General features: G+C 38.7%; 1 protein-coding gene across 1 annotated transcript; it reads left to right on the top strand.

Moving 5' to 3' along the window:
• The first annotated feature begins 18,258 nt into the window (after positions 1 to 18,258).
• On the top strand, positions 18,259 to 21,776 carry LOC139857501 (WD-40 repeat-containing protein MSI3-like). Its single transcript, XM_071846279.1, has 6 exons — positions 18,259 to 18,619; positions 19,240 to 19,563; positions 19,636 to 19,779; positions 19,860 to 19,984; positions 21,154 to 21,249; positions 21,338 to 21,776. Exons 1-6 carry the CDS (start codon positions 18,308 to 18,310, stop codon positions 21,537 to 21,539), a joined length of 1,203 nt encoding a protein of 400 aa, XP_071702380.1. The 5' UTR covers positions 18,259 to 18,307; the 3' UTR covers positions 21,540 to 21,776.
• The last annotated feature ends 374 nt before the right edge of the window (positions 21,777 to 22,150 follow it).

The following is a 22,150-nucleotide window of genomic DNA, read 5'->3' as shown; positions in this document are numbered from 1 at the left end:
CGCAACACAATCGGAGTCGAACACCACGCTAGTAGGTATAAAATGGCACCTAATGTCGCGTCACGTAGACTCCTTTACCAACATGCATCGAGATCAACACTCGATTTCAAGAGTTTCAATCCACCCGATGAACCTCATGGTTCATCAACTTCAACACGAAAGCGAACACGCACTTAACGACCGAACACCAAAACCCATTTCCATGGTTTGGTAGAAACATTTCCCAAATACTAAGGAATGCTTGGTTGCACCAAGTCTTACGCCCTTCGCCCGACAATAAAATGTCACCATAGGGTACTTCCATTAAGAACGTCATATCAATAACATGCACAACACCATTGAGACTTTAAGGGTCTCACTCAAACGAGCTTAACGACCCGATACCAACCAAAATGCTTAAGCACCCAAGGATTTGCACCATAGGATCAAGGCACAACACACCACTTATACACTCTACTGAGAGCAAACCGGAACCATAAACGTAAACCGCCCGCTTGCTACGAATTATCTCCAACGGAGAATAAAGTTTAGCTAAGACTTACGCACATACCGCATATTATTACAAACGAACAACATATAATTTCGTACTAAAGGTACCTGATGTAGCGCTGTTGGGCTTCCGTGCACCACTACCCATCATGTATTCGCGCTCTAACCTCCTAACCCGATCGTCATGCGATTTGGAACACTCTGACTTCTAGTGTCCCTCCATCCGGCAAATGAAACACCTGATTGAGCCTAAAGGAACCACCGTACAATCTTGTGCCAAATGACCCCGTTCCCCACACTTAAAGCACGTGAGCTTGTAACCCTTCTTACTCTTCTTCTTCACATTCCCGACGCCTTCAGGCGTACTTCGTGCCCTCTTACCATGAGCACCATGTAATCCTAACCTTGCAAGTACATCTTCATCATCACTACCTCGAGGTTTGGGAAACCTCTTTTCAAACTCTTCCTTTACAACTTTAGTCACTTGGTCTCAGACCATTTCCGTCATTTGTGCTTCGACCAACTCCTTGGTTACTTCCCTAACTTTGCCGGTGAAAACCGAGACATATTGTTCAAACACGGCCTCAATCTTTAACGTTAACTCATCCTTCTCTTCGTGAATAGGCTCACTCGTTCCGCATCCATCTTCCGTTTTCATTCTAAGGAATGCAAACGATTAGATCACGAACGTATAAACCACACGCACAACACCGTCCCATCTTGCTAAACACTCGTCGTACATCACTTGTTAGACATGATTTGCACCCGTAATAAGGTTTGCAAGTCCTTATTACGCATACACGCCATATCAACTTGTTAGTACAACGACCGCCTCGCTTGATGTCATAAACAAACACAAACAAATTCCACGCGACAACAACACACGCGAGAATTATTATCACAACACAATAATATATTAATAATATCTGCATTACTAATATAAACGTTAGTCCACTTACAAACAAGGCACTAACTATAACCCATTCCGACCCGTAATCCTACAAGTCCCGCAACAAATAAGCACACACAAAAGTCTAAGTCTATGCACCTATCTCAAGTCACCTAAATCCCTTAGACCATGATCTGATACCACTTGTAACATCCCAACCCGTTAACCAACCACAAACGCAACATAAAAAAAATTAAAACTTGGCAGAATGGTCCGCCGAGCGCACCACACCAAGTGCGCGGCGCGCACTGGTGCCTGGCAGCTTCTGTCCACTTTTTCTATTTTACGCGAAAAGATCTTCGACTTCCCGACACATTTAGACCAAAGGCTTTTCACAACATATTATAATTGTTAAAACTATCACATTCCAATAATAAAATGAGTTTTACGAGACCGGGCCCACATTGGCCGTTCTACGACTTTCGTATAAAATACAAGTTTTCAACCACACGACTTCTAATACAAAATAAAACCGAGCATGGTGATTGGGGATACGCTACCCAATCCTATCCAATCCAAAAGCAAGATCTTCTAAAGCAACTACGCGAGCCACAATTCCCACGCTTACCCGAGCCACCGCATCCAAGCAAATCTATAAAAAAAGTAAACAACGAGAGGGTAAGCTAACGCTTAGTGAGTGAGAATATACTACATACATATATATGCATAAAATGGACACGCCACACAATATCAAATAACACATACCGGATCATCCGAGCATATAGCAAGCAAAACTAAGCTTACCGTACAATTGCGATACCACTAGCTACAACATCAATGTAAGTTCACTCACAACGTTATGAACAACACTACCAAGCTACACCCGAAGGGCTAGCTACAACACATCAATATCAAAACATAAGATAATATAATATCCCCGAACCTACAACCCAAGGCTAAACACTTAACCTTAACAATAAGATGACCGTATAAACAGAGTCACCATGAATCCGCTCTAACCGAAATTCACAACTTAACAATAAGATGATCGTGCAAACCGAGCCATCATGAACCTATATGTGAAGTGATCTCTATAATCGAGAACCGCTTCACCCAACCCGCACCCATCCTACACATACATATGCACATAGGATATTAACACTCACCTTTTCGCCTTGATGAATGCAACCGAGTAATTCACCCAAAAACCCTAATTTTGACTCAATTCCAAAATTAGTCTTTCAAACACACCAAAAGGGTTCCAATACTTCCATAATCACTAAACCTAGTGATTAAACCCAATTACAAGTCATAAACAAGACCAATTTGTTCGCCAACCCAAAATCCACCAACAATAATAATAAACCCGATTACTAGCATCAACAAACTCACTTCAAGAGTTTTAAATGGGTTTCTCTACAAATCAAGTTCAAACCCTAACTTTGAATATCAAATCAAACAATGAAATTCGGAGTTAGAACTTACCACAACAACCAAAACGTAGCTAGGAACGAGGTGAACAACTTTAAAACCCGAGCTTTGGTGAGAATCCAATTCTTTCTTCTCCAAATGAAGCTTCCTCTCTCTAAAACTCTTCTCTCTCTAGGGTTTGAAGATGAGAGTGATGAATGGATGTGAAAATGATCCAAAGTTGGATCTAAACCAACTGATAAAGCCCACAGATCCGGCCTCAAGTGAAATGACCAAATTGCCCTTCATTAAACTCAAAATAGAAAAAGGCTGAAATCTGTCGCTGGCAAGGTGCGTGGCGCGCACCCATAACTGTGCGCGGCGCGCACAACAGTCTGGGCAGATTCTGACCTTCGTTTAATTCCACAATACTTCATGCATTCAACGTAGCATAATTACACTTACGTACATTAAATATTAGAGTCTTACACTGAAACCAGCGCTGGACCGATGAAACAAAATGCATAAAGTTTCCTCTGCTACTCGAAGGTGTAGCCCGCCAATGGTTCAATAACTTTCCTACGCCAACTATCAGCTGTTATGACGATCTTCGAACGCGCTTCTTGCTCAATTTTCATAACATGTGGGCAGCTCCAAGGACCCACGTGGAATGCCACGACATAAAACACGAACGCAGAGAATCATTGGGACAAATCATAGACAGATACTGTTAAGGAGTCGCCCGGATTCCCGACTTGGCGGAGTCTCAAAAGGTGTCAGGGTTCATACTTAAAATATGTCGTAATCGACACCTGACATTGTGGCAAAGAATTTAGAAGCATCTCCCCGAAACACTTGCGGAAGAAATTCGAGAGGAGCACGAGCATATGCGGGTAGAGGAAGACACGACCAAGTACTCTGGCTACCGTGGCTTGGGTTACGGGTGTTGAGATGCATATGACTCACCTAGAGGTGGTCGCCAATCGGGTAGCTTTGGCAGAAGCCAACACGACTCCAGCCCATACTGCCATCACGGTAGCAGCGGTCACAACGACAAGAGACATCAGCGAGGGTACCAAGGGAACAAAAATAACCAACATCACCACAAGAGCAGGGAAAATGAGACAAGGCAGAATAAACAAAAACCTTTTAGTTCTGAGAATTGACGAATATGAAACCTACGGGTTCAAATAGCGTTTGGAAAATCGTCATGTTCAAATAGCCCTTGTCTATAGAACCTTATATTCTAAGCATATTCACATAAACACTATCACTTACTGGGGTCCTAACAGTAATCTTACTGAATCAGATCCTGTTATCGAATTTGAAGTTGTAAGTAACTAGAGGGGGTGAATAGTTACTTGATACGATTTTCAAACTTTTTCGATGATCAATATGATATGAACAATATTTGATCATGTCAGTGAACTCAAACTAATGTGTGGTGTGTTTATGTTTGTAATGATGCGGAAAGTAAAGTAAAGAACATAAAAATAATGATTTATAGTGGTTCAGGTGGATGTTAACTAATTCACCTTAATCCACTCCCCGATTCACTAATCAGGATTTTTGCTTCACTAAGCACTTTTTTCCAAATCCGGTGGAGATCCGATTTACAAGCCTTATACTTCTCCTTAGACAACAAACCTAATCCTTCTATCCCTTTGAAGGATTACCTCCAACTTAGATCAACTTGTCTTCAACTTGGACAAGTATTAATCCCCAATGAGATTAATCAACTCCTTAGTTCCCTTTAAGGAAGATAATAGCTAAGCTAGCATATGCCTCTAATTACAAAGTACAAAGACTCTCCCTTTTTCAGTGATGATAATCCTAAGACAATTCTAAGGATTAATACAACAATATGTAAAATCACAAAGATAGGATTTTGAAAGTAAGTTTACAATGGCCCCTTTTATAATCTATGAGATTATAAAACTTCTCTTGCTAATCACAAACATATGTAGAAGTATTATGTTCTTGTGATTCTCTGATGATTTTGAGTTGTAGCATGCAAGAGGTCCAAGTCTTCAAAGTTCTCTAAGTCTTGCTATTTATATGGAGAGATAAGAAAGGCCAGCACTATCTGCGGCTTGACCTACGGTCGATCGTGGGTCGACCGCACGTGCTTCAGTCCAAAATATATTTACGTTGTATAGCCGTTTGAATCAGTTTTGGACATCTCTCTTTGGACACTTTACTTCATTTAACACCTACAAAAGATAACCAACATCCTATACAAGTACTATATGCATTAAATGTCCATTTACCTTGGATGGATTGCTTTGATAGTGAATTATAATGTCCAAAGTGGAAGGTCTAACATTCTTGAATACAAGACATGATAATCATTTGAGGCAATCACAGTTTTGTCATAATCCTTTATTTGTAATTAACACATTTGCTAAATCTCTATTGGTTGGTCAACATGTCATTGATGACACAAACCCACTTTAATCACAAAGCATGCTAGTATTCAAATTTGAACTTGTTTGTAATTAATTAAGTGTGTTAATGATGTCTTGACAAATTAATCATGTAGTAACAATTAAGCATGTTGCAAGACATCAAGTTAATCAAGTTTAAAGCTTACTTATAAACTTAATTTTAGACTTAAGCAAACCTATGTATGTTAATGTTTCATTTTCTTTTAAGTTTACTAGATTATGACATTTTATAATTTATCCAAGTAACACATGCATATATTGAAGTAGTTCAAATACTAGTTCCATCTTGTAGCAAATAGCAAGACAAGTTTGATACATATGCATATTAACTTACTACTTATCATTTAGCACTTAGCACTTAGTCAAATAATACAGTCAAATAATACACATGCACTAATAATAAGTAGTCAAGTAATATTCATGTAATGACTAGCAAGAGATCATTAAGTAATCTTAGAATTAAGCATATAATGATAACATAGCATTAACCTATGTGACGCCCCGTACAAAACCATCGTGTACGGATCATCAACAACAGGATCATTACAAGGTCAAACACTATATGTTGTTTGAAAACCAGTTTTTGCATTCATAAAAAGATAGCGTTTACAAAAGATAACGTGACATAAAGGTCGTTACAAAGTCATTATTTGAAAATAACATAAAGGTCCTTAACAGCAAGTTTAAACACCAACACAGCAAGTCTAAACAGCGGAAGCAACAAACCTCTAAACACCTGAGAAAACATGCTTAAAAACGTCAACAATAATGTTGGTGAGCTATAGTTTAAGTTGTAACAGTAATGTAAGGTAAGCCACGAGATTTCAGTGTTTCAAAACAGTATGAAAAGTATATGTTTAACCGTGGACACTTGGTAACTAACTTAACGTTTATAACCCCATAAAAGTACACTTGGCGAGTGCGTATGTTTACAAAGTATTAAACACCCGTTAAATGCTAGCGCGACTAGCCCGAGTGGGGATGTCAAACCCTATGGATCCATATCTAAGATTCGAGTTCACCGGTTCAAAAACCAGTGACTAAACGTTACCGAGCTAAGGGGAAAGTGTATGCCGTTGAATAACCCACACATATATAAAGTTTAAGTACTCGTGCCTAGTATGTAAAACGTAAAAAGCACATGTATTCTCAGTCCCAAAATAATTAAAGTAAAAAGGGATGCTATAACTCACAGTGATAAGAGCGGTAAAGTCGATAATGAAAGTATGCAAGTAGTAAGTCGGTCCGAAAGGTCGACAACCTAAGTCAAAGGTTACTAGGTCAGTATGTTAACCTCATAAGTTCTAATAGTGCATAAAATAAGTTTAAGTTTCATCATCATCATCATTCATCATTGTAAAAGTTAAGTAAGGTTAACAAGTATAGAGGTCGAAAAAATAGGCTGACTTTGATCAGCTGCTACGACCTCTACGTAAATCGAAAAGACGCGTAATCAGTGGCTATGGCTCCGTATGGGAGTCCTCTAGTAGCTGACCAATTTATAGACTCAAACTCCTCTTCGTTTGACCGTGGAGACGGTCTAAGTGCGAGTAGGTCCGAATTTTCAGCACAACGTTACAAGGGTGTAGTGATTTTGAAAAGGCCATAAATCCCAAACCGTAACTCGGATTGAGACGAGTCTTAAACGGAAAGTTATCTACTCGAACCAGGATATCCGAAAATCAACTTTTACAATAGCCCAAGAGCCTGATCAGATCCCAAAAAACAGTAAGCAAGGTGCTCCGGTGGGGTTCTTAGTGCTTGAGGCTCATCACGGTTCTCATCCTTGATGCTTGTAGCTTCAAGTGTACAACTCGTTGATGGGTTAGCATCACCTTGACCAAGATTTTACCATCAACACACAATATGTTAAGACCAAGTAAGAACACAACTCATTTAAGAGTCTTAGATGGATGATGAACCAAGGTTACATCATATCCTTAGTCTTAACACAATTACAAGCTACATTTACAACTAAAGCTACAAACTTTACTTCAATCAAGCAAGTATGAACATAATCTAAGTCAAATAAAGTGATGGAACCCTAAGCTAGAGAGCTTGGATCCTTTTCACCCAAGTTATAAGGTCACAAAGCTAGAAAGCTTGAACTTTTAGTGTTCTTGAATACCTTGAAGCATAAATCTTAGATCTTTAAGTTATATGAAGACCATAAACACAAGTTTTGATATTTATAACAAAATAATGAGATCATAAGTTAGGAAACTTAGATCCAACAAAAGATATGAAGATTCAAGCTAGAAAACTTGCATCTTGGTTGTTCTTGAAGATCTTGAAGTATAAAGCTTGGATCTTTAAGTTACATGAAGATTACAAACATAAGTTTGAATCTTTATAACAAAATAACAAGATTAAAGTTAAAAGATATAGATCTACAAAGTAGGTTAAGATTCAAAGCTAGAAAGCTTGAATCTTCCATGTTCTTGAAGGATTCAAATCCAAATTTGAATCTACAAGATGTAATCAAGATCAAAGCTAAAAAGCTAGACCCTTTAATGATGATGATGAATTCGAAAATGATAAGAGAAGAAGAAGAAGAAATTTAAAAACTTACAAGTTTTAGAGTGAGAAAGACTAGAGAGGAAATAAGAGAGTAAGTGTGTGTGAAATGTAAATGAGAGCAAGTGTAAAATGGATGGAATAAGGCTTGTATTTATAGGTGAATGAGGGTGAGGGTGGTGGTGATGGCCATTGGAATGGGAGGGGGACAAGGGGGACACTTTTGCTTTTTGGTTAATGGTTGTCTAAAGTTGGTGCTTATGTTAGGATTCCATGCAACATTAAGGATAATACTTGACAAAAATGCTAGCATGTTCCCTCTAATAAATGGGCATTTGTCTTACATATTAATGGGTCACTAGCTATTAATAATTGGGCTAATTAAATAGTCTACTAACTTGTGTAGGGTGGGCTAAGGCCCAACAAGGTAGAAAGTCCAACAAGACTAACTAGTAAGCAAAGTAAATTACTACGCGTAATTAAGCATCCAAAAACCCAAGTAATTATTATTATGAAATAATAATTAAGATTTCGTAGTCATAATATTCCGATTACAACAAAAGTTAAACGTGTACGCAGTACGCGGTTTGTTCGTAACGTCAAGTGACACTAATGGTCATAAAGGCTTCCGGTGATCAAGTTAAGCATCCTACGTACTTAAAGGCACGTTTTAACACATAAATGAAAGTAGGCCATCTGTATAAAGATTCCAGAGTATAAAGTAGCACAGTACGCACAAATACGCAGTTTCGCAAAAATCACAAGGCACAAAAACAAGTCGAAAAAGTCGAGTCGTTACATTACCCACCTGTTAATGGAAATTTCGTCCCGAAATTTTAAGCTGAGGCAGGTGTTGGAGTCGGAAAAGGGTGAGGATACTTCTGCATCATTTGATCCTCTTGTTCCCAGGTAAACTCAGGTCCACGTTTGGCATTCCATCGGACTCGAACAATTGGAATGTTATTGTGCTTCAAAGTCTTAACCTCACGGTCCATGATTTCGACAGGTTCTTCCACAAAGTGGAGTTTGTCATCAATTGTAAGCTCATCGAGAGGGATGACAAGTTCTGGTTCGGCCAGACATTTCTTCAGATTCGACACGTAAAAAGTAGGGTGAACTGCGCTCAACTGAGTTGGAAGATCCAAACGGTAAGCAACGGGTCCAATACGCTACAAGATTTCAAAAGGACCAATATATCGCGGGTTTAACTTTTCGCGCTTTCCAAAACGGATCACACCTTTCCAAGGTGAGACCTTCAACATTACACGGTCACCCACATTGAATTCGAAGTCTTTACGTTTAAGGTCGGCATAACTCTTTTGGCGATCACGGGCCGCCTAAAGTCTCGCTTGAATTTGGACAATCTTCTCGGTTATTTCATGGACTACCTCGGGTTGGGTGATTTGCTTTTCGCCTACTTCGGCCCAATAAATAGGAGAACGGCATTTGCGGCCATACAACGCTTCAAAAGGTGCGGCATTAATACTCGAATGATAACTATTGTTGTAAGAGAATTCAGCTAGCGGCAAATGTCTCTCCTAAGCCTTTCCGAAGTCAATAACACAGGCACGCAACATGTCCTCCAAAGTCTGAATCGTTCGTTCGCTCTGACCGTCGGTCTGTGGTTGATACGCGGTGCTCATGTCGAGACTAGTTCCCAAGGCTTCTTGCAAAGAACGCCAAAATCTGGAAGCAAAACGGGTATCGCGATCTGAGATAATCGATAAGGGCACACCATGACGGGATACAACCTCTTTGATGTATAGTTGAGCGAGTCTCTCCATCGTATCTGTTTCCTTCATGGCTAAGAAGTGTGCAGATTTGGTAAGACGGTCAATAATAACCCAGATGGTATCGTATCCGCCCACCATCTTTGGTAGCTTCGTGATGAAGTCTATTGTTATCCTTTCCCACTTCCATTGCAGGATTTCTGGTTGTTGAAGTAATCCAGATGGCCTTTGATGTTCGGCCTTAACTTTCGAGCAAGTCAAACACTTACCAACGTAAGTTGCAACATCCTTCTTAAGATTAGGCCACTAATACTATTCCTTGAGATCGTGGTACATTTTACCGGCTCCTGGAAGAATCGAATATCTCGACTTGTGGGCTTCATCTAGTATAACGCTCCGTAGATCTCTATAACTAGGTACCCAAATCCTTCCAGCAAAGCATCGGAGTTCAGTCTCCTTAACCTCGAATCGTGAAACGAGAATGTTTAAGCGTTCTTGAGAAATATTCTCCTCTTTGAGAGCCTCATTTTGGGCTACTCGGATCTGGCTATTGAGATTTGAATGAATGGTGATGTTCAAGGCGCGGACACGAAGAGGTACCGTCCTCTCCTTTCGGCTCAGGGCATCGGCTACAACATTTGCCTTTCCAGGATGGTAACGAAGTTCACAATCATAGTCGTTCAGCGTCTCGATCCATCGTCACTGCTTCATGTTCAGTTGTTTCTGATCGAATATGTGCTGGAGGCTTTTGTGGTCGGTGAAGATGGTACTTTTAGTTCCATAAAGATAGTGTCTCCACAATTTGAGCGCAAAGACAACGGCTCCAAGTTCGAGGTCGTGAGTAGTGTAGTTTCACTCGTGAATCTTTAGTTGACAAGAAGCATAGGCAATAACCTTCAATCTTTGCATCAATACGCAACCAAAACCATTTTTTAAGGCATCACAATATACGACGAAATCATCACTGCCTTCAGGAAGATATAAGATAGGTGCGGTGATCAATTTCTGCTTCAAATTTTGAAATGCTCTTTCATGTTCGGTTTCCCACACGAACTTCTTCCCTTTGTGAGTCAGCGCGGTCAAAGGACGTGCAATCAGAGAGAAACCTTCAATAAATCTTCGGTAGTAACCGACAAGACCTAGAAATTGGCGGATGTGAGTCGGAGTAGTGGGGGTTTCCCCATTGCTGATAGCTTCGATTTTTGCGGGATCAACTTTGATACCTTGATCACTCACAATATGACCCAGAAATTGGACTTCCTTGAAGCAAAATTCACACTTAGAGAATTTGGTATAAAATTGCTCTCGTCTCAAGAGTTCCAACACTAGTCGAAGATGTTGTTCATGTTCTTCTTCACTTCGGGAATAGATGAGGATATCATCTATGAAAACGATAACGAACTTATCCAGGTATGGCTTGCATACACGATTCATGAGGTCCATAAATACGGCAGGTGCGTTGGTTAAACCGAATGGCATCACGAGCACTCATAATGACCATAACGGGTTGGGGTTCCTTCCGTCGTATTGCCTCTTAGCGGGGGTTTGATCATAGGCTCTCCCCTTGTTGTTGTCCCACTTACGCTTCTCACCACTAGCTCCCGATTCGAATTTAGCCTTTTCCGTTCTTTGCTGGTAATTTGGTTCATAAGGGTATGCGCCATGCGCATAGCTTCCGGGACGTTGGGTAGCTTAGAAGAGGTGACATTTCTCTGAATGGACTTGGAAAGTCCCCACAAGTATCGTTCCATTCTCTTAAACTCCGGGGTAACCATCGTAGGATACATCAACGCTAATTCCAGATACCTACGGTTGTAACCATCAAGATCGTTTCCCACAACCTTCAGCTCCCAGAACTCAGCCTCCATTTTCTGTATCTCTGTTCTGGGGCAGTACTCTTCGATCATGGCTCCCTTAAATTCTTCCCAAGGAGTAGCATAAGCCTCGTCAATACCTTTGGCCTGAGCAAGTGTGTTCCACCAGGTTAGGGCACCGTCCGACAGCGTACATGAGGCATACTTGGTTTTGTTCGTCTCTGAGCAGTTGCTTACACGGAACATAGTTTCTAGTTTCTCAAACCACCTAGTCAATCCAACTGGCCCCTCAGTACCACTAAAGTTGTGGGGCTTGCAGCTTTGAAACTCCTTATATGTACACCCGTTATGAATGGCCTGGTTAACTGGTGGAGCTTGTGGGTTGATTTTCGTAATAGCTGCGACTACTCTTTCAGCAATCATTTCCTCAATTTGTGCTGATGTGGGTGCTGCTCTTCCATTTGCCATTGCTCTACTAAACAAAAATTTTGACTTAAGTCAAAACCCAGCATTTAATAAATAATAATATAGTATATGGCAACCAACATGGAATCAACGCAACACACGTTAACTAAGTAATGCAACTAGATACATATACCACAGAATCATCATACAGTAACATAATTAGAACACCGTACAAAAAGTAAACAACACTAAGTTTTATTCATTAACAATAAGTTGCATACATCCGCATAGGTTCGTACAATACATGAGTAAAACATGAAACTACAAACGAGATTACATAATGAAATCTACTACAATGCCCTATGGTGACGGTGGGTAAAGGATGTCCATTATGTGGGACATCTGGTCCTCGAGCTCAGTCACCCGAGCACGGAGGATCTCCACTTCCCTCGTCAGTTCCTCGACGGAGGGAGATGGTGGGGCAGGCGGTGCAGTCGGTACAGGTGGTGCAGACGGTCCAGCGCTAGAAGTAGATGGTGCATAACGGTAAGCCTTACGCACGAATGGATCAGCAGGATACGGCACAACCCGCTTGCGGGCGGTGACCCTAGTCCTCAGTCCATGTGCGTTAACGAACGACCTACCTCCGTTAACCCCTAGAATAATGGTACCATCGAAACCATACCACTTCTTCGGCAGGGTATAGGGTGGCTGCACGGGCGCCTCCTCAGGGTCCTCGTCGGAATCCTCGTCACTGGAGTCATCAGAGGATGATGAGTCGTCGGGTGGTGAGTCGTCGGAATCATATGAAGGTGGATGCGCTCAGCCAGTAGTCATAATCCGATATCTGAAAGGTGGGATCGACACGACACGCCCATCAGGAAGGCGTCTAGCCCAATGGTTATACTCATTACGGAACGGAACGTCCCCGTATTCCCCAGGAATCACAACACCACCGGAATGGTGATGTGGCTCCGAGGGTCCTGGGATGAGTGGAGCTGGAATCTCCGGTGGATCCTAGTGTCCGTCTGAGGTGATCACTGGGCCGGGTGCATGGCCACTGGCTCCATGGAATGAAGCGCCAGAGTCACTGGAGGGTGTCGATGACTGGATCTGTGAATCGGAAACAATGGCAGGCGAGGTGGCGGATGAGTCTGAGTCACTCTCCAAAATGATAACGGGCGGGACATCCGACATCTGAACAGGGAAAAATAACTTTTTCCATGTCAGTAAGTCATAAGGCAAGCACGTATTAGGCAAAATAACTACGACAGTCTATATCATCTATAGCAGTAAATATCATGGCAATAATAGCAAATCGTACAGAAGTATCATGCAATCGAAAGTAGATAGTAGCATGCAGTAATGAAAATCGAGTAGCAGTATACGTCATATAGCAGTAAAAGTAAGCAACAGCATGCAGTAAGTTTCGCAGAAATAAGTAAACTAGCAAGTTGTAGATTAGTCCTATTAGTGAATCCTACTCGGTCCGGTCTAGACTCACTAATGCAACCTAATTCCCTACAACCAATGCTCTAATACCAAATGTGACACCCCGTACAAAACCATCATGTACGGATCATCAACAACAGGATCATTACAAGGTCAAACACTATATGCTGTTTGAAAACCAGTTTTGCATTCATAAAAAGATAGCGTTTACAAAAGATAACGTGACACAAAGTTCGTTACAAAGTCATTATTTGAAAATAACATAAATTACGAATGCAAAAGAAAAGTTCCATGATTGAGACATCTCTAAGTAATGCAGCGGAATTCTAGCACAGCAGGTCCTTAACAGCAAGTTTAAACACCAAGACAGCAAGTCTAAACAGCGGAAGCAACAAACCTCTAAACACCTGAGAAAACATGCTTAAAAACATCAACAATAATGTCGGTGAGCTATAGTTTAAGTTGTAACAGTAATGTAAGGTAGGCCACGAGATTTCAGTGTTTCAAAACAGTATGAAAAGTATATGTTTAACCGTGGGCACTTGGTAACTAACTTAACGTTTATAACCCCCTAAAAGTACACTTGGCGAGTGCGTATGTTTACGAAGTATTAAACACCCGTTAAATGCTAGCGCGACTAGCCCGAGTGGGGATGTCAAACCCTATGGATCCATATCTAAGATTCGCGTTCACCGGTTCAAAAACCAATGACTAAACGTTACCGAGCTAAGGGGAAAGTTTATGCCGTTGTATAACCCACACATATATAAAGTTTAAGTACTCGTGCCTAGTAGGTAAAACGTAAAAAGCGCATGTATTCTCAGTCCCAAAACAATTAAAGTAAAAAGGGATGCTATAACTCACAGTGATAAGAGCGGTAAAGTCAATAATGAAAGTATGCAAGTAGTAAGTCGGTCCGAAAGGTCGTCAACCTAAGTCAAAGGTTACTAGGTCAGTATGTTATCCTCATAAGTTCTAATAGTGCATAAAATAAGTTTAAGTGTCGTCATCATCATCATTCATCATTGTAAAAGTTAAGTGAGGTTAACAAGTATAGAGGTCGAAACAATAGGCTGACTTTGATCAGCTGCTACGGCCTCTACGTAAATTGAAAAGACGCGTAATCAGTGGATATGGCTCCGTATGGGAGTCCTCTAGTTGCTGCCCAATTTCTAGACTCAAAATAGTCTTCGTTTGACCGTGGCGACGGTTTAAGTGCGAGTAGGTCTGAATTTTCAGCACAACGTTACAAGGGTGTAGTGATTTTGAAAAGGCCATAAATCTCAAACCGTAACTCGGATTGAGATGAGTCTTAAACGGAAAGTTATCTAATCGAACCAGGCTATCTGAAAATCAACTTTTACAGTAGCCCAGGAGCCTGTTCAGATCCCGAAAAATAGTAAGCAAGGTGCTCCGATGGGGTTCTTAGTGCTTGAGGCTCATCACGGTTCTCTTACTTGATGCTTGTAGCTTCAAGTGTACAACTCGTTGATGGGTTAGCATCACCTTGACCAAGATTCTACCATCAACACACAATATGTTAAGACCAAGTAAGAACACAACTCATTTAAGAGTCTTAGATGGATGATGAACCAAGGTTACATCATATCCTTCGTCTTAACACAATTACAAGCTACATTTACAACTAAAGCTACAAACTTTACTTCAATCAAGCAAGTATGAACATAATCTAAGTCAAATAAAGTGATGGAACCCTAAGCTAGAGAGCTTGGATCATTTTCACCCAAGTTATAAGGTCACAAAGCTAGAAAGCTTGAACCCTTAGTGTTCTTGAATACCTTGAAGCATAAAGCTTAGATCTTTAAGTTATATGAAGACCATAAACACAAGTTTTGATCTTTATAACAAAATAATGAGATCATAAGTTAGGAAACTTAGATCCAACAAAAGATATGAAGATTCAAGCTAGAAAGCTTGCATCTTGGTTGTTCTTGAAGATCTTGAAGCATAAAGCTTGGATCTTTAAGTTACATGAAGATTACAAACACAAGTTTGAATCTTTATAACAAAATAACAAGATTAAAGTTAAAAGATATAGATCTACAAAGTAGGTGAAGATTCAAAGCTAGAAAGCTTGAATCATCCATGTTCTTGAAGGATTCAAATCCAAGTTTGAATCTACAAGATGTAATCAAGATCAAAGCTAAAAAGCTAGACCCTTTAATGATGATGATGAATTCGAAAATGATAAGAGAAGAAGGAGAAGAAATTCAAAAACTTACAAGTTTTAGAGTGAGAAAGACTAGAGAGGAAATAAGAGAGTAAGCGTGTGTGAAATGTAAATGAGAGCAAGTGTAAAATGGATGGAATAAGGCTTGTATTTATAGGTGAATGAGGGTGAGGGTGGTGGTGGTGGTGATGGCCGTTGGAATGGGAGGGGGACAATGGGGACACACTTTTGCTTTTTGGTTAATGGTTGTCTAAAGTTGGTGCTTATGTTAGGATCTCATGCAACATTAAGGATAATACTTGACAAAAATGCTAGCATGTTCCCTCTAATAAATGGGCATTTGTCTTACATATTAATGGGTCACTAGCTATTAATAATTGGGCTAATTAAATAGTCCATTAACTAGTGTAGGGTGGGCTAAGGCCAAACAAGGTAGAAAGTTCAACAAGACTAACTAGTAAGCATAAGTAAATTACTACGCGTAATTAAGCATTCAAAAACCCAAGTAATTATTATTATGAAATAATAATTAAGATTTCGTAGTCATAATATTCAGATTACGACAAAAGTTAAACGTGTACGCAGTACGCAGTTTGTTCGTAACATCAAGTGACACTAACGGTCATAAAGGCTTCCGGTGATCAAGTTAAGCATCCTACGTACTTAAAGGCACGTTTTAACACATAAATGAAAGTAGGCCATGTGTATAAAGATTCCAGAGTATAAAGTAGCACAGTACGCACAAATACGCAGTTTCGCAAAAATCACAAGGCACAAAAACAAGTCGAAAAAGTCGGGTCATTACAACCTAAGACTAAGTAAGTTTTACTTGCAAAGTGGCATTTGCAAGATTAATGTATAAGCACACATTAATATCCAACACATGTATAAAGAAAGAGCAACTCTTGGTTGGGATTTGGTGACCATCCTAAGAATGTCTAGATACATTTTAGATGTACATGTTTTCCTATAACACTTATGTGTTAACCTTAATCTAGGCTTAATCGTCATTAAGATGTCATTAGGCGTGATTAACAAATATTAGTGTTCTAGTGACCAAAACTCCTTTGGGAATGAAGGAGGCAACTATCCTAAGCATGTTTGAACAGGTTTTATAAATTATAGATGCCCGAAAGTGGTCAAACATTTTTCGATCAAAATCCGGACATAAGGTTTCGGCAGTCGACCCACAGTGAGCCTTGGGGTCGACCGTGCATCCCTGATTTCAGCCGTGTACCATGTTTCACATTTTAGGCTTTCTTTGATTTTTGGTCTTTTGCTAGATCAAGTGTGAATTAGTGAACTTGATGATTTATGTCAAGATGTCTACCATCACCTTTAGCTGTGTGCATATGTCATCATCAAAACACTTATTGTTATGGGTTAAAGTTAGTATAGTCATTAAGCATAATCACATGTTAACCCGCATTCTCCTCTAACAGAAGTGTTACCGAATCTTTGAGCTACCGGATCTGCAAGGTTACAAAATTTATTTTTTTTACGGACTAAAAAGAGTATTTTTATGTGAGATTTAAATTTTCACGTCAGGAAATTTTTCAGACTCAAAATCACCCTAAACACACAATTTCGAACCAAATTTGGCGGAAAATTTTCAAAAAACCCGAAACCTTTTCTCAAAAATATCCATAAGTTGAATATCAAAAGTTTACAGCACAACATTTTGTCACAAGTTTTTGTAAGGAAAGTTAACGGCGGTCAACTGATTTTGTTAAATTTTTAACGGAGAGGCTAATAGATACTAACAAAGATAGACTATTTTTGGATTCTAGAACACTGAATCCTCACAATTCGGTAATAGTGTCACCGACTCTTCAACATTCGGTGACAGTGACGAATTTTGCGGTCCAATGATTATATCTATTCGGTTTTTACCGAATGTTACTGTTAGCGAATCCTTTCGACGATTCTGTATCCGGTGAATTTACATATTTTACGGAAATTGCAGACTACATCGATCAAATATGCATATTTTGTAAGTACTACGTATCATATATGCATATTTTGTGGTTTTGTATTTGGAAGTGTGCTCTTAATCAAATTTTAATTTTGTTTGTTTTAAGTTTTTAATCAAAACCGAGCCGACAACCGAATTGAAAAGTTAAAACTAAACCAAAACCAAAACCGAATTATAATTCAGTTTTTGCTTTGGTTTTACTTTTACTATAAGAAGTCCAAAAAACCAAACAAACTGAAACGACCAAACCGAAAACAAAACCGGTGAAAACCACTAACTAATCGAAAATCGAACCGATGAACATCCTTATGCGAGAGCCTTCCACGCCGTCACAAAGTTATTTTGCTCATATCTTCGAAATTGAAGGAAAACTTCACACTTGTATCCCTATCGTTACGAAGTTATTTTTTAAGCAAGCTTAAGTGTTAAATAAAGGAATTTAGTGCTGGATAGAGGTAGTCGTCTTATTGTCCACCTCATGTTCGTGATATCTACATTCAACTGAGACGAGATTCCACATATTTTTCTCTATGAAACACATAATTTTTTCGGTTGAAAACATAAACTATATTTTGATACATAAAAGGGTGCAAATTTTTGCGTACCTAGAGGTTGTTTATTATTATTATGTTGTTTTCATATACCTATATTTGAGAAGAGGTATCTGTTTTATGTCTTCTACAAATAAATCATTTTTGAGACCAGGTGTGAGATTAAAGAGATTAAATGAAAAACAAACAATGAATAAAGAGTTGTACAAAAACAGATCGTTAAACGAAAAATAAACAGAATCGTTAATTGTTCGTTAGGCTCATATTATCAACCCATATTTGACCCAGCCAGCCGAGCTCAAAAAACAAATGAAACCAACGGCCCAGTATATTTTGCGTATAAATAGTACATCCTGGTAACCCCCTCTTCCCACCATTTTCACAGACCCTAATTTTCACGCGGGAAAACAAATTCATCAAAAAAGTATTAAAAAAAAATGGCGACGGAGGAAGACAACGGCGGCGAAGACTACCAAGTGGAAGAAGAATTCAGTGTGTGGAGAAAAAACACTCCGTTTTTGTACGATCTTGTTTTATCTCACTCTCTTGAGTGGCCGTCACTCACCGTCCAGTGGCTTCCCTCAACGCCGTCGTTGTACGACGACGGTTCATTTGCCGTTCACAAAATGATCCTTGGGACCCACACATCTGATGATTGCCCTAATTTCCTTTTAGTTGCAGAAGCTCATTTGCCTGTTAATCCTGCATCTGCACTTGAAACAAATTTGGAAAATCAGAGAATCCCAAAGGTATGCTAAGTAATTGATGTATGTGTTTTATCGAAATTAGTGATAGTGATTTTGTGTTTGTTCTTATTTTGTGATTTTTAGTGTAGGCAACGTGTTCGACGAAATAACTGCCTGAATTTTCAATTACTTATTAAAATGAAAATTGTTTATGAGTTAAAGTTATTCATAAACAAAATTAAACTAAAAAAATCTACTAATTCTGAAAAGTTCTTGATTTTGATTTGGTGATATTTGGTTGTTCTTTTTATATGTGATTTTTAGTGTAGGCAACGTGTTCGACGAAATGACTGACTGAATTTGCACTTACTTTATTAAACTGAAAATTGTTTACGAGTTAAGTTAGTCATAAACAAAATTAAACTAAAAAATCTACTAATTATGAAAAGTTCTTGATTTTGATTTGGTGGTATTTGGTATGTTAATTTATATGTGATTTTTAGTGTAGGGAACGTGTTCGACGAAATGACTGACTGAATTTGCAATTCATTTATTAAAATGAAAAGTGTTTATGAGTTAAAGTTATTCATAAACAAAATTAAACTAAATGGTATACTAATTATGAAAAGTTTTCGATTTCGATTTGGTGGTTTATGGTATGTTTTTTTTGTATGTGGTTGTAGGTAGATGTTATTCAGAAGATGCATGTTGACGGAGAGGTGAATCGGGCAAGATGTATGCCACAAATTCCGTCAATTGTTGCAGCTAAAACCAGTTCATCTGAAGTTTATATATTTGATTCAACAAAGCAACCTTTAGATCATGAAGGTGGTTCTTGTGCTCCTGATGTTAGATTGAGAGGTCATGATAAAGAAGGATATGGGCTGTCTTGGAACCCTTTTAGAGAAGGGTACTTGTTAAGTGGTTCCAATGATTGCAAAATTTGTTTGTGGGATGTTTCTGCAATGCCTGAAAATAAAGTTCTTGATGCTAAACATATTTATGAGGTAAAATGATTATTTGATTTGATTTAGCAAGCAATAAATTAGGTAAATGTGTAATAAGAAATGTTGATGCAGGATCATGGGAGTGTTGTTGAAGATGTATCTTGGCATTTGATGAATGATAGTTTATTCGGGTCAGTTGGGGATGACTGCAAGCTGATGATTTGGGATTTGCGCACAAATAAACATGAACAAGCTGTGGTTGTTCATGAGAAAGAGGTGACATAAATATAGAAAGAGTTATAGTAATTGATGTTGTCAATTTTTTTTAGTAATTGTTTATCTGGCTTCTGTTTCAGGTTAATTATCTGTCTTTCAATCCATATAATGAGTGGGTTTTGGCTACAGCTTCCTCAGATACCACTGTCGGTTTGTTTGATATGCGGAAGCTGACAGCACCGTTGCATGTTTTAAGTAGTCATACGTACGTCTTCTAACCTTGATTTTTTATACATATATTTATTCTTGCGTAAGAATCTTTGGTTTATATGTATTTGCTTCTTCGAGATTCAGTAATTTAGATAGGTTTAATAAGCTAGATTCAGTAGTACAGATAGGATTTTAAGAAACCTTGTATTTTATAGTTGTTGCTTTCTGCCTTGCCATACAATGTTATGCGTGAGGCCTGTTTACAAACAACTTATTGGACTGTTTGGCAAGTTAACTTATTCGGTCAACGCAAATGGATATTTTGTCTCAAATGCTTATTTTTGTTATCCACGATATAGGTGTACTCTCCATTCGGCCTTATTTTCGTCAAAACAGCCCTCTCAAAATTCCACTGTTTTCTTTTCTCTACTTCTCGACGTATAATTCCTGATACAATTAGCAGCTAGTTTTACAGAACTGGGACCATAGTATATTGTAAAGCATTTGGTGTACATAGTAATAGCATACTACAGTATAAAGAGTATAGCACTTCTATATATGGTAGTCTTAATATTCAAAAATTCCATATTGGCTTTCTAAATTTTCATATTCATTATACATATAATTCCTTTTTCACACGATACACTTGTACATTTTCTCATTTTCCTTATCATCAGATTCGAACCCATAGATTAACACACACTATCATAAATTTACAAGTTTGAGTTTCGCTGCATAGTGCGAGAATTATGATAGTGTCCACTAGATGTTTTTATTTGTTTTCAATCATTGAATTTCATATTATTGCCACAAAATTAATAATATCTGAATCGCCAAAGAAATTATCAAACTACACCAAAAAGGCGGTGAAAAACAATGAAGTTGTAAGATGTGATTTTATGACATCGACTTCTCTTTTGTAAACTACCACTTCACATTGTGCGAAAATATAATGCTACTTCATTTATTATATACATATAGGTATAGCCATCTAAACCCATATAGACTTAAATGAAAAATAAAGCAAATAGACCCTTAGTTACAAATAAGTGAATGGACATGATGAAATTTTTGGCTATCTACAACGTATGCATTAAAATGCAACATTTGGCGATGCCCTTATTTGTAAATACTCCCTACAAGATTAGGAAATCGAGCATGTTTTCTTATTTTATGTGAGCTATATAGTTCTGAAAATCATTTGTGAGTTATTTAATTCTACAGTGAGGAGGTATTTCAAGTGGAGTGGGATCCAAACCATGAAACCGTGCTCGCATCCTCCGCTGATGACAGAAGGTTGATGGTGTGGGATCTAAACAGGTACTTACAACCTAAATCTCAAATTTTGATCTTTTCAAGTACATTCATGTCTACTAGCTTGCATTTTAATTTTTTTTTTTCGTAACAGAATTGGAGATGAACAATTGGAAGGAGAAGCAGAAGATGGACCTCCGGAGCTGCTGTTTTCTCATGGTGGTCACAAGGCCAAAATATCCGATTTCTCATGGAACAAAAATGAACCATGGGTTATATCTAGTGTTGCGGAAGACAATGCTCTACAGGTCTGGCAGATGGCTGAAAGCATTTATCGTGAAGATGATGACATTTGAATATTATCGTTCTACTCTTTATTTATATGCTTGAATGTCGTTACTTTAACTTAGGCAACTTGAATCGGCTTTGTTGTATTAAACATGACTTGTGCTTCAGGATTGCATGATAATCCAAAGGGTGTGAGGCTTTTTTAATATGTGTGTGGGTTTGTTCTAGTAGTTCTACCTTTTAACTGGTTTATATTCTCTACTTATTGTTGCATAATGTTTGTTAGATTAATAAATAAGTTGAGTCTTGGGGATCATACTGAATCCATGTCGATACCTCTTATGTTCAACTCCGATCGAAGCACAATCCTATTTCTTCTACATCTCTATACGAAAATTTGTATAGTTATTGTTGGAGTAATTTGTTTCTCCTTGTTACTACAGATTGAAATTTGATCAGGGAAGAAAATCTCTTATAATAAGGCCAGAATAATGATTTAGTGGTAAACCTGCCATTAGCATTTACATTCAAGACCATGAAACTGTTCCTCTGTTTAGAAAGTCAATTAGTATTCCATGAGCCTATCCAAGTGATGCCTCTGTGCTGAATTCTATCTTTGAAGAGCAACATCTTTGAAGATTTAAGTCTATAGTCGGTTGAACCTATCTACAAGCCTTTG

Source organism: Rutidosis leptorrhynchoides, chromosome 7, assembly GCF_046630445.1.
Source record: "Rutidosis leptorrhynchoides isolate AG116_Rl617_1_P2 chromosome 7, CSIRO_AGI_Rlap_v1, whole genome shotgun sequence".
In the NCBI taxonomy this organism is placed as follows: Eukaryota; Viridiplantae; Streptophyta; class Magnoliopsida; order Asterales; family Asteraceae; genus Rutidosis; species Rutidosis leptorrhynchoides.
Note: the sequence above shows the minus strand (reverse complement) of the source record. Positions and strands in the feature narration are given on the sequence as shown.